General features: G+C 31.7%; 2 protein-coding genes and 1 non-coding gene across 3 annotated transcripts; all 3 read right to left on the bottom strand.

The window, feature by feature from the left end:
- Positions 1–1393: 1393 nt before the first annotated feature.
- Positions 1394–6979, bottom strand: LOC125860652 (CBBY-like protein). The gene is made up of 8 exons (XM_049540652.1): positions 6574–6979; positions 5982–6052; positions 5722–5880; positions 5068–5134; positions 4450–4545; positions 4041–4087; positions 3804–3884; positions 1394–1706 (listed from the first exon to the last, which is right to left on the bottom strand). Exons 1-8 carry the CDS (start codon positions 6883–6885, stop codon positions 1583–1585), a joined length of 957 nt encoding a protein of 318 aa, XP_049396609.1. The 5' UTR covers positions 6886–6979; the 3' UTR covers positions 1394–1582.
- Positions 6980–8183: 1204 nt separating this feature from the next.
- Positions 8184–8255, bottom strand: TRNAQ-CUG (transfer RNA glutamine (anticodon CUG)). Its single transcript has one exon. It is a non-coding gene; the product is annotated as a tRNA-Gln (tRNA).
- Positions 8256–10133: 1878 nt separating this feature from the next.
- LOC125860653 (uncharacterized) lies at positions 10134–11147 on the bottom strand. The gene has a single exon (XM_049540653.1). The coding sequence runs from the start codon at positions 10957–10959 to the stop codon at positions 10216–10218; it is 744 nt and encodes a 247-aa protein (XP_049396610.1). The 5' UTR covers positions 10960–11147; the 3' UTR covers positions 10134–10215.
- Between the last annotated feature and the right edge of the window lie 2760 nt (positions 11148–13907).

Below are 13907 nucleotides of genomic sequence, written 5' to 3'. Positions count from 1 at the left end.
GATCCAAACCGATCTGTGAACATCCCTAGTTATGTATCTGAGATATAACTCATATATTTGATACATAACTTATGTATCAGGCATTGTGCAAGTTACTTTAAATTGATGCCTAACTTTTCAAATATATTATTGTCTTCGTCTCAATTTATATGGCAGTGTTTGATTAGATATACAATTTTAAAAAGAAAATGAGATTTTGATCCAAAATAACTCTTAGACATTGATGTGATTATAAATTGCTATATCATTAAGACTAAAATGAGAATTTTTAAAAATATTTTTAAATATAAAAAATTGATTTTTGAACAAATTAAATCAAAAATATGACACATAAATCAGGAGATGGCAATATTATATATATTGAAAAAATAATATAACATATTTGGCCATTTTTTTTAAAAAAATAATAGGACTTATCTTTGAAAAAAAAAACTTATTTTGAAGAGTTTGTCTTATTTAACTGCGATGTAACACTTGCTTTGAAGAGTTTTTCTTGTTTAAATGCGATGTAGTTTCAATCTCATTTTCAAACTATTTAGTGTATCCATCTGTTCCTTTGCATCAAATTATAATTGTCTCTCTAATGATTTACTTCTCCTCTTACTTATTTTCTATAATTTTTGATATATTTTTTTTACTTTCTCGATATGCTGCTCCAAATTTGTTATTATCTAACCTTAATGCAAGGTTAGTTTTTGATGCAACGATAAAACTAGAGAGGCCATGGACTTAAATTGTAAAATAACTTTTCGTAGAAATGTATAATAAAGTTACACACAATAAACTCATACAACTCTTTTTTTTAAAAAAATCTGTACCGCACCCGCACGTAATAGGAAGTTTGTGCACCGTTGTACACTTTTGTCTAACATGTGGCAATTTCTTGATATTTAAAAATCTATTGGGATCTGGTTAGGCTAGACCAATTACCAAAGTATCCCCATTTTAAAAACTCAAGAGCCTACATTTGCTCAGTGTCATATAAAAAAGACAAAATATAAATTTGACCTCAAACTTTAGGATCATACGTCAAAATTTATGTTAACGTTTGATAAAATTCGTTAAGATTCTGTTATCCTAGATCAAAATTGTAGTGGAAATGATCTCTTATATATGACTATTTACAAATTGAATAGAAGAAAATGAAATTTTCACATCTCTTATGTGAAAAAATGAAGATCTTATGTAAAAAGTATATAAAACTAAAAACATATTTGTAAAGGACTACAAAACCAAATCTCCCGACAATATGGGGAAAAAATGCAACATAGTACTAATGTCCTCAAATAATGTTTTGATTACTATATATATCCTTATTGTAAGTTGTGTCTTTAAGCTATGCAAATAGTAATTTTATCATTTCTATCCACCTCCTCTCCGCACTCCACAAAAGAAAAGGAAAACAGGAAGTTCATATATTGTGTTCAGAGAACAAATTTAGCAGAGAAGGCTTTAAGAGATGAAATGACATTAGGCTTTTTTATTGAACAGTCATTGGGGAGATACAGTACATGAACTGGTATGTGGTGAGTACAACTTGACATAAACAAGTGCAGTGTAGTCAATCACACTGCTTGATGCACTAACTGACATATTGTTTCTCAAGAAGGTTTCCGCAAAATGCCAAGTCAAACCGTTCCTCTGGAGGATCTCCAATGCAATCAAAAACTGCATCTGCATTTGAGAAATTCTCGTCTGCTGTGTACCTGAGGCAGTATAGAAGTTCGTTTGCAATACCAAATTAACAGTAACAATATACGAAAATAATCAAATGATATTCACAACAGGCTAGATGGTCAGCAAGAATTGGTAAAAGATCAAGAGATCTAGCATAGGTGAAAGAGCAAGTTGCATAGACAAAAGATGCAATCTGCTACTTGTACAGAAGGAAACCACCAAGGCTGTAAAAGCATTGCATCTGTCTTCTAATACACTATGGGAGCTCCTTCAAAAATAATCAATAAAACAATCGTACCTTCTTATAACTTAATGAGATGCTTAGCTCAGACACTGAAATTTTTCTTAATTAAAATGAAAAGAAACTACTGACTTAGATCATCCTTGTTATCTTCCCTGTATTGATTAGGCATGTCCTTCCTTTCTATCTCCTCCATTTTACTAGATTAGACTATTTAACTGATCTAGCATAAACAGAAAGCAACTACAGCAAACACTCTCGTGCATCTAACAACTAGCAAGTACGCGATCAATCCAAAGCATTGGGGACGTGAAAAGCTATTGTTAAACAAACGTAGTACTAATGAATTTGGGTTTGGAGACTTGGAAACTTCACAATTAGATATGATGACAAAGGAAATTTTTCTGGAGAAAAATTCCGAAAAGCTATAGTCTTGTGCTCGTGTGATGGTTTGGTTCTTTTAAAAAACCCTATGGCCTACAAAACTTATGTTTTATGGAATCCATCTATAAGAGAATATAAAACTCTTGCATGCCCTTATTTTAACTACAAAGGCAAAGTTCCAAATGCTTGTGGGATTTTTTATGATTCTAGTGTCAATGATTACAAGATTATATTGATTTATAAGTGGAGTTATGGTATTTATTCTTTGAAGAATGATTGTTGGACGAAGAAAACAAGTTCATTTAGTCATGTAGTACGCCTACTACGCAATTGTTCCTTGTTCGAGGGAATTAGTACTGGAGGTTGTATATTTTGGACATACTACGACAATCTTGGAGAAAGAAATTCTACAATTATATATTTTGATGGGTAGTCAGATGAACTAAAAGAGCTTCCAACACCAGATTTTGTAAAGGAGAATGATTTTTTTGGTTCGATGACTATTTTGAAAGGTTGTCTTAGTTTATATGGCGGCAATAGCCAGAGTCTAGTATTGGAATTAATATTGATTATGGAACAAGATGGATGGAAATTGTAAATGAAAGTATGCAACTTGCCCACTATTTGCAAAACATTAATAGAAGATGCAGCGCTATTGTGTTGCACGAGAAATGGTGAAATTGTCTTTCAAGGATGGACAACTTCTCGACTTTTTATATATGTTCCTAGGCAACAATTGCTTAGGAAATCTCAAATATCAAAGAACAGGAATCTTCGCGTTATTTCAACATGTTTGGATAGTTTATATTTTCCGAGTCTCAAAAGTCAAGAAGAAGAGAAAGAGAAAGAGAGGCAGCTACCTGCCTTTTTAGATGATAAGTCCTTTTTTTTTTTCATATGATATCCTAAATGGTATCCTCATTAGGCTACCCGGGTTTCAAAACCATGGAATGCTATAATCTCCGACAATGAACTCAAGAAAACTCATCCAGATCAATCTATAGTATTGTGTTCTGATTAACCACCAATGTGAGACTTTTGTCATTCTTTAACAGCCTTACCGCTAGAGCTAAAAATCAGCTTTTAGATATAATTAGACATGCAGAAATGTTGTCTATAAACCCTTTTTCAGGCCTTACAGAAAATTGGAAAATTGCCACCTCCACCATGTTCACCTGAGTGCTTAGAGGCATCTAATCAATAATTTCATTTTCATTGAGGAAAATATCCTAGGGAGAATGAGTTGGGTTTTCAACGTTAAGCATTGGAAACCATTGGCTTCCTGATCATACATCTTTTACTTCTTATTTTATTTTGAACTTCAAGGACGCCAGAAGTTTTTCTGAAAAGCTCTCAGTTTGATTATTAAGTTTCTCAGTTTATGATGTTACACCAAGATAGAATTTCAGAAACCAAGTAAAAGAAGTTCTGTTAACAATAGAGAACCAAAAAATGCACCAGGGAGAGAGATGTTCCGTTGGTTCAAATAAAAACAACTTACCCACTCTTGGTCACAATGCACGTCATTCCAGCTGCTTTGGCAGCTGCAAGACCTATGCCACTATCTTCTACGACAACACAACTGCAGACCATAAAGGGCAGAGTTTAGCATTCAGAATGAAAATGTAAAATTATAACAAAATTATTTACTGTCTTCTTCAGCTTAAAATCATATAACTTCTCTAAGGTGTCATCACGTAATTTCCCAATCCCAGTGCAAGTAATCTATGTACAGTACCTTGAAGGATCAACCCCAAGGGTGTCGGCTGCTAACAGATAAATGGCCTGCCAGGAAGAAAGTATATGGTATTAAACATTTAAGACTTATCTTACAGCTATGACAGTACTAGAGACACATGTCTCCTCAAATTGAAGTTTTACTGCAACTTGTTAAATGAAGAGAAAGCACAGTTCATATGTTTAAAATATCTGTACACTGAAGTTCACAGATTATCCTTGTACATTGATGGATATCAGAAAGTAAAAGAAGTATAGAGAAGGCTATTGGAACAGATTCCAAATTTCAGATCACGCAGATATGAAGCTTATCTCCTAATGAAGTATATTTTTGCTTCTTAATTTCTAAGGAAATGAATTTGTCTTCACTGCAAATGCATTGAACAGGCATTTGAAAGATAACTATTTACCGGATCAGGCTTCTTGCGAGGAACCACATCACCTGCAAATATCTGGATCTGTTCTGCTCGCTCTGGTCCCAACAAGCACGAGACTATGGCTGAGACCTAATATCAGCAGATTTAATTCAACTTATGATCACAAAACATTATCTTAGTATGGTGACAACAAATAATCATGCCAGTGCTTTATTTTCTTTAATTTTTCTTATTTCTCCCAGCAAACGAGCAACTCCAGATAGAAAACCAGAGGTTATCATCTTGTGCAGTAACCAATTCAATAGGAGCAAAAGGAAAATTTAACAATTCTAAATTCTAATATCAGATGAATTTTTCTAGGAGTTGATCTTTTCCAACTTTTTGGTGTCGATGGCTTCCCATATCATTTTCTAGGTCCAAGAAACTACATTGTCAATCAAAAGGCGAACTAAGGGTAAATAGACATGAACAGGTAAATTGGTCAAATATAAGCTTGATGATTTAGTAATGAGTATTATTAGGATACACTAGTAAGCTCCATACAGGGTAAAAGAAGTTCCGAGAATAGCCGCAACCTTTAATAGCAGATTATTGTCAAAAGACTCGACATTGGCACATAATACTAACACTTGAGAACCTGATTACTCATACCGCCTTTTCATTGGAAGTGCTGCATACTGCAACTTTAACTCCATTACCCAGAGCCTGATCAATCAACCTGTAACATTTAGTTTGAAACTCTTACAATTAGGAGAAGAATAATCTAAAGAAAAATTTATCCTGACTCTTGCAATTTTTGAATATATACACTGTCCCATAGGTCATATGATAATGAGTTTTTCATATTGAGATTCTATTGAAGGTCGGGACAGAATTTGATAATTATTATATAACAATATCAAAATCAAATACAACAGATAGAAGAGTCTTCAACCCTGAAAATTTTGGTGCCTAGAAAGAACTTTACCCTTGAATAGTTGCATTATGTTCAATAAAACAGAAATAAAGCATGTAGTCTAGAGTCAGGAGTCAGGACGGCATTTGCTCAAAGAATAGAAAAATGTCTACATCTCAGAGGTAAATGAAACTCTTCATGATTAATTATGGATTACTGAAGCTCCAGAATGCATAGTTAAAGCGGACCAATTCCCTCACTGGTTTCTTCTGCGGTTAATAATGTCCACATTTAGTTCCAACTTCCAACATAAATGCCTCTGGTGGATTAATTTTATATGGCTGAATCTCTAAGAACCTTATACATATAGAAGTGACATAAATAAAATATGAAAAAATAAAAGAGCTTACTTTTCAACACCTGGCCGAAGTGGTAGCAATTTCTTCTCAATGAGAACCATGAATAATTCAGTCTTTCGCTTGTGAAGTCCTGCAATAAACTCCTTTCTTTCTTCTTCAGTTTTTGGTGCATTTTCTGGCCAACCAACTTTGTTAAAGTAGGCTGTCATCCTAATACCCAAGTCAACCACAAACAAAATCAATTCAATTCAAGTCTAAACTATATGAATTGCTGTTGCTCCTAAGTATATTTCTAGAAGAAATACCTTTACCTTTCTTTTCCACCTCCAATTTTGAGCAATTCTCCATACAAATCAACATCCCAAGTTACACCCAATTCCTTCTGTATACCATTGAAAATAATGGATTCTATGAAAAGTCATCAAATAGGGTAAAAGAAAAAGATCTTTACACAAATAACCTGACAGATTTACTGTTCACTTTTTAAAGTTGTATACACTTATCATGCACGACCATACCAATATTATACATATATTATACATCTACAGGCTATTTTTAGTTTAATCAGTAGTAGACCGCTATTATTTAGGTTTTAAAAAAATAGGGGAAACTCATTCTATTGAGCAATCCCGTTCTGCAAAACACCAATTGATCATTAAATTAGAAATTCCGCATGAATTCAACCGTTCAATAATATAAGCATACAATCAGAAGTGGAGCGTAGGTTATGGGTTCGGCCGAACATAATTTGATCCAAACTTTGTATTTATCTTATAAAATTTATTGAACAGGTACTAATTATTAATTTAGAACTCAAACTCTAATTCCGAACCTATAAACTTCAAATCTGTTTTCATCTCTGCAAACAATACAACACACTGAAGTGAGTTATAAAAAGTGTACCTCAGCAAAGGTATCATTGAAAGAGATACGGTGACCATCTTTTTCAGTATCGACAAGTACACCATCGCAGTCGAATAGCAGTGCCTTTGGGAGGACCGAAGAAGCAGAACATGTCACTACTCCATTACGCCTACTCGTCTTGCTACGGAGAGTAACTGATTTTGTTCTGTCAATTGAAGAAATGGCTGATGATGACGATAACAGCGAGCTGCTGTTATTGGGTAATGTGACGGTTGAATATGGTAGAATCGAAGCAGCTCTTCTTTGTGATGAAAAAATGGCCGGAGAAGAAGAGACAACTCTCAACGCCATTGGAATCGTTAGGTACCACTCAAATTGTTTCAGCTTTCATTTGGTTGGAAAATAACGGTTTTCCAACCATGCGTTATCCGCCCAATGACCCCACTCTCCCAGCGGGTTGATTTGATTTGGTTTGATTTTCCTTTTTATTTTAGTTTAATAACGGAACTAATTCAGATTTAAAAAATATTTATTTCTTGTCTATCTATTCTTGATTCTCAAGTCAAAATTTTGGATTCCCCGAATGAAATGGGTCGTTTCTGCCCATGAAATGAATGTTGATCCCGTTTTGAATGCTTCTACAATTCAAAAGTTTTCGAGAAGAGAATAAACACATCATTAATGTGAAAGCTTATAATCAATCAATTGAATTACTAAAATTTTCTAAAAAAAGTGATGTGTGTTGCAAGTAGAATAAGACTTTAATTGTACTAATTGGCTAAATATTTTTAAAAAATTACTAATTATGATCAAGATCAATTTTATTTTTTAATAACATTCATTTTAAATTTAGAAAGTATACAATATTATTTTTTGGATAGTAAAAGTAATTTTTATAACATTCATTTTTAGTTAAGAAGATGTAGAATATTATTTTGTAAATTATAAGAATAGCTTTTAAGAAAGTGAAAGAAAAAACTCACAGTATTGGAGATTCGGTTCGGTTTTATTAAATTTTAATTCGATGATCGATTTTGAAAAAACGTGCACCAAATACCAAATCAAAATATTTCGATTCGATTTAATTTGGTGTTGTTAAAATAGTTTTTCGGTGTAAGCAAATAAAAAATAAAATGAGAATAAAATCATCAAAACATTTAACTAAACATAAAAGTTGAAAACTCGAAATAATCATTAAACATATTTAATAATTAAAGTTTCCAACAAAGAACTAAAAAAGTTTTTTTTTCTCTTTTTGATTTTTTGTTTCCAACAAACACTCTTTGTAATAGCAGCCAACAATTAAAACAAGAATCCAACACTTGAAACTTAAAAGTTAAAACAATACAAAGTCACAAATGCCTTAATATTCCACTATAAGTAAAAAACTATACGAGTCACAACTCACAAACACAAGTTACCAAAGTAGATAATTAATAAAATTAAAGATGTTATTTTAAATTTAGTTAATAAAAAACAATACGAGTCACAACTCACAAACACAAGTTACCAAGTATATAATTAATAAAATTAAAGACGTTATTTTAAATTTAGTTAATAAAATTTCAATTTTTTGGTGCACCGAATTTTTTTACCCTTACACCGAATACCGAACCGAAAAAACACCAAAAACTGAAATTTCACTTTTTAGGTCCCACCGAGACTTGAACTCGGGTTACTGGATTCAGAGTCCAATGTCCTGACCACTAGACCATGGGACCAATGTTGTAAGTAACTCATTTAACAAATTTAATGAAACTTAGATCTTTAATTGGGCTAAGTATGTAATGGGTAGTGTTTTAAGGCCCAAAATATTTCAATCTTCCTTTGAAATGGCGAGTATACTAGTTTGATAATAATATTGGAGTTATTTGAATCATTTGATATGTGCTCTGAGAATTTATTTCGAATCTTTATTAGTTTTATAGTTCGAGGTATAAGGTAATTTTTTGTGATGTTTTTGATTACTTTTTGGTATTTTCAGAAGACTAGTATATATACATATACATGATACTTTATAATATACATTAGAATGTTTACATAATGTTCTTCCTATAAACGTTTCACCAAATGGTGTAGTTTCTGCTTGTTGTTTCTTTGTAAGGAACTAAGGATCAAGCAAGCAAAATAATTTTTTTTAAAAAGTAAGAGCAAAATTGTGATAGCAGAAAACCTCAGTAACTCGATTAATTGACTATTTGAACTTTTATCTTATTGGTGAGGATTTGATATCCCGCCTTGTAATTTCCTCACCCACTTCCCCTTCTCCCACCTTATTTAAAGAAAAAAATGCGAAAAATAATAATAATTGTGATGACGAATTAAAAGCCAAATAGCATCGAATCGTTGTAATTACCCAATTTAGGTGTTGTTGTGATTTACGTGGTCCTCCTTCTAAAGCAAATATTAGAAGCTGTCAATTGCAAGTTGCATAGAGCTATCTAGCCACCCCATTAATTGGATACATATTGACATTTTTGGTGCATTCAACTTTTATAAAGGAAGTTGATGAATCCAAGTAACTTTTTTTTAAAAAAAATTTGAATCCAAAGTTTCAATTGCACACTCTTGTCAGATTTCTTACACAATCAAATCATTTATAAGTTTAATAACAAAAGCAGTATACAAGAACAAAGCTTCCCAAAAGTCTATCCATTCATTCCCGATCCCGTCTCGTTCACTCACCCTAGGTTGGAAGTGGGGATTTCACTATGCTTTTAAGTTAGAAAAAAGGATTTACCCTTACGGAATCCAAATTGTGTTCACATAAATGTAAGTGGTCCATTTGTACTTTATTCATTCCCTATCCGTGACCTAACATAATTTAACTTTTTCTACACTAAATAAAAGAGGAGTTCCTTGATTAGTTATGTTTCTTCACCTTATTAAAAAAGACAACCAAGTTGCACCTTCCCGTCTTCTTTACAACTATTGCTTTCATTCAAGAATGTACTTTTTCAACCTTTGTTTTGAACTTCACCTAATGGTAAATATGTACTCGTATCATTTCCAAAATAAGTGTCACTTTAGAAGTACTTCATCTATTACTAATAACTTGACACATGGATTAAGAAACAGTAAACGATAGGGATAATTTTACCAAATCATTCTTTTTAAATATAAGTCATCTAATCTAAACATTGAAGAATGAATAGTATTTAGTTGCATTGGTAAAATAGACACAACATGGTAATTATTCATTGATTTTATAAACTGGACAAATACTATTGAACATCCTAAAATAGTATAGTGGATAAGTAAAAATGGACAAAGAAAATATATTCCTTCAATTATTACCTTATACACCATCTTCATAATAGGGTTCAATTTTCAAGAAACAATTATTAAATAAAGATAGTTTAGCAAACTACATATTGTATTCATTGATTTCTTAATGATCGTAATTTTTACTATGTACTTGTTAAAAGTTAGGTTAGCACAAATGGCATTCATCCAAATGCATAATCAAAGAAATGAAGAGGAGTTAAATTCAAGTGAAAGAGATGACGAGAGTTATATAAGTCATATCCAAAGAGGTTGAAACAGATTAAAAAGAAAAGAGTTTTACATAAATTGAATTGAACGTGTATAATTTATATTGTCGAAATAAATAAAGAATTATTTAACATGTTAAAAACCTAATGAAAATAGGATCACAATAACTAAATTTGTTTCCTTTTCCTACTTCTTCCTAAAAACCACTTCCGTATCCAACCCAAACCCATCAATGCGTCTCACCTCAACCAGCTCAGACACTTTGAACAATTCCTTAAGTGGGTCCACACTGTACAAATCATTAGCTGAATATTTATCAGCCCGTCTAGATAATGACACGTGTAACACACAAATTCCCCTGGGCTTCAACGTCCGTTCAATTTCTCCGACGAACTTCCATGGATAAAGTGCATGATCAAATACATTAGAGAATTCTAAGTCGAAACTCCGATCATCAAACGACTGACGATGAAAATCACCTTTGATTACTAACGGAGGATACGGCACCAGATCAATACCGATTGAATCGTTAACTCCAACCCGTTTCAATGCCGCTACTTCCTGCCCGACCCGTGCCCCGACGCAAAGCGCTTTTGAATCGTTAGATAAGAAACCTCGAACCTTCAAATTGTCGAAGAATTCGGAGAAAACCCGAACCTTTCGGTCCCAATCTCGGGTAGTCCAGAATTTTCGGAGTTTCGGGTTGAGCGTTTTGTTGAGCTGACGATTGATGTAGGCATCGTAGGATGAATATCCGGGTCGGATTCGGAGGTCCGGTGGAAGTGATACAGCGGGTTTGTGAAGAGAGTGAGGTGGAGTTTGAAAGGAAAGGAATGCTAAGAAGGAAAGAGAAAGAAAAAGGGAAAGGAGAAAAGGCTTGAGAGCGAAGGGTAGTTTCTGGAGATTTATCTTCATGCCTGCATGAATCATGATATATATATATACACACACGTAGAAGGTTTGTTAATGGAGATTTTTTTTTAACATAATGTGTGAATTCTCTGGTTTTGGGAATGGGTGGAGAGGGAAGAAGCGTGAAATAAGAAGAATAAGAAGAAAGCATACAGTTGTGATGCTTTAAGTAGAGTTTCGTTGCACTCCATATTACTTTAGGATTTGGTTTTATTTTTATATATGAACTAGAAAGTGATGCCCGTGCATCGGGCCTAAGTCCAACAATTTAATTTGTAATGGGTTTAAATATGTAATATTTATTATTAAAAAAAATGGATCGAAAAATATATCTTATCTTAAATTTTTCGTCATTATAGATTGTATTAGCATAAATTAATAATGTATTAGTACCATCAAAAAGATATAGTTGGTGCATAATTAAGTTCGTCTGACAACCAAAATAATTACACTTAAATGTTTCAAAAATTGATGTAACACATTAATTTCATAAAAAATCACTACATGGGAAAGAATCATCAACAATTGTAATTTTGAGAATTAACCAAAAAAAAATTCACACAATTTTTAGTTGAGAATTACACTACCAACATCTAACAATGCTAAGAATATTAATGGTACATCCTAAAAAGTTTCTCTTGATCTTGCAATTGTGGATAGTAATCTAGCTTTCATTTTTTCGAGCAGATTTTTTTTTCACATGGATGTTGATGCTTCTTCAACGGTACATTTGTACTGTTAAAAAATAAAAAAGGATTCAGGAGTAAAGTTTTCGTCTACCCATAAAAAGGAAGTGCTCTGATGGAACAATTAAATACCACTCTAGCTTTTTTCAATTTGTTTTCTCTATTTGTATTTGGTCCCTGACGAGGAAGGCATAATAGAGAATCAGGGATCATGACAAATTTCAACCGAACAAATTAATGCATTTTCAAATTACGTCATATAAGCCCATTTGGCCTCAAAAGTGTATATATATATATATATAGTGAAAAGGTTAATTGTATTATAGCCAATGAATGGGTTTGGATGGCTTAAATTTAGGGTGAAGAAGCACAATCCATATGCTTGCCTCTGTAGCACGCATGACTTAGCTAGTTTTGGGAGACTTGGATTGTTAGTTTTTTTGGCCTAATTTTGAATGGCATTTGTAACCAATTCTTTGGAAAATAGCCACCATTGATAATTGTTATTGCCCTCAATTAATTGTCTATTTTCCCATTGTACATAAATTATTGTTATAGCTCTCAATTAATTAAACCTAAGTCATTGATATCAATATTAGACATGTGATAGTTGACACTCATTCAAGAAATAATTTGAAGAAATAAAGATGATAGTTAAATCCCTTTCCTATAAATATGGTTTTCCTAACACTATAAGAATTGATTCCTAACTATTGATAAGGTAAAATAAAGGTAAATGTGGATAAAATATAAATAGTACAACTCATGTAACATATTGTACAATTAAGTACTGCAGTGTTAATCTTTTTTGTTGTTGGCTTATATACAATAAGATAATTCGGTTTATCTTTTCGCTTCTCATTATTATTTTTCATTTTAAATAAGAGATTAAATTATGATTTGGAATTCCAACTCTTGATTTCAAGTTTTTGAAATATAAACTTGACTCGTAAGTTTATATTTTGTAAAAAATAAAGTATCATTTTAAATTTTGCAACAAAAAAATAACTCATATTTATTTAGTGTGAAGAAATTGTGTGGATAATGTGAAAAAATTATATTACAGAATAATAAGTTAGTAAATAGTACTATCGTTAACTAATGAATTTTTATAAAATTATACATATTTGGAAATATTATCAATATGGGATAAAGAAATTTTATAATTCTTACGCTAGTAATCTCTTTAAATTAAAGAAATAATGTTCATCTCAATACTGTTTGCACCAGGGAAAAATGATCAAGTTACGTTGGAATATATTAGAAGATTTTAAATTTATTTAGATGTATATTTAGAATTTGGACCTTTACAATTATCTAAACAAATTGATGCTTTAGGAATAAAAATTTGAACAGTTTGTTCGTATACATGGCTCCAACTTGGCAGATGCCACAACAACTCACAACCAAGTTGGACGGACATCCATTAGAGAGAGGGACCGAAAGGTACACAAAGGCCAAATGTAAGCCCAAATCGAATACCTCAAGGATAAGTTTGAACTTTTTCCATATATTTATCCGGAAAATGATTTGATATACCTTTTAATTTTGCAATCTAGAATTGACATTTTGTTAAAAAAATGATTCACATATATATCATTATGTAAATGCCCCAAATATATCCCTTTTATCTAAGAAAGTGGAAAAAATAATATACTTTTTTGATTTTCTATTTTTATAAAGTCATAAATATATGTGACTGTGAGTCTTTCTCAAAGTTATGAGTTATATTTGATTCTTCTCACACTATGAGGTTTTTTTGTTTGTTTTGCGTTCTTTAATTCAATAAATAATTTGAATTTGTCATATTAATGATCAAATTTATTTTTTCGCTCATCTTATAAAATTTATCACAATTTTTTTTTATGGATACAAAAAAAAAAATATAGCCCAAAAATAAGTCTTTTTCTTTCTTTTTATCTCTCATACTTTCACAATAAAAAATGAAACAAGAATAAGAAACTCAAATAATAAACAATAAATTTACAAGGGACATATTTAAAACTCAATTAGTCGTTGAATCAAAAAGATAAAAAAAAATTACGTATGAAAAGGATCAAACATACCTCTAAACTTTGCTAGAAGGATCTAATATTCCTCATTGTGATTCTATTTTTTTAATTTTTCACTTCTGGATATATCTGAGTCATTTGTGCAACTATAAAGGTATGTTTGAGTTATTTGTGTAACATAAGGATATATATAAACTGCTTTTATAATAAGAAATTAAGGATATATCAACTATAAATCGCAAAATTAAGAAATATATCAATCTCCCCC

The sequence above is a fragment of the Solanum stenotomum genome, chromosome 3 (genome assembly GCF_019186545.1).
Source record: "Solanum stenotomum isolate F172 chromosome 3, ASM1918654v1, whole genome shotgun sequence".
Lineage (NCBI taxonomy): Eukaryota > Viridiplantae > Streptophyta > Magnoliopsida > Solanales > Solanaceae > Solanum > Solanum stenotomum.
The sequence above is the reverse complement of the archived record's forward strand: the minus strand, read 5'-3'. Positions and strand labels throughout refer to the sequence as shown.

Coding starts and splice junctions, on each gene's coding strand:
- LOC125860653 (XM_049540653.1), bottom strand. CDS start 10,959: ATGATTCATGCAGGCATGAAGATAAATCTCCAGAAACTACCCTTCGCT.
- LOC125860652 (XM_049540652.1), bottom strand. CDS start 6,885: ATGGCGTTGAGAGTTGTCTCTTCTTCTCCGGCCATTTTTTCATCACAA. Junction 5,135..5,721: donor CTTCGGCCAGGTGTTGAAAA/GTAAGCTCTTTT, acceptor TAAATGTTACAG/GTTGATTGATCAGGCTCTGG. Junction 3,885..4,040: donor CTTGGGGTTGATCCTTCAAG/GTACTGTACATA, acceptor TATGGTCTGCAG/TTGTGTTGTCGTAGAAGATA.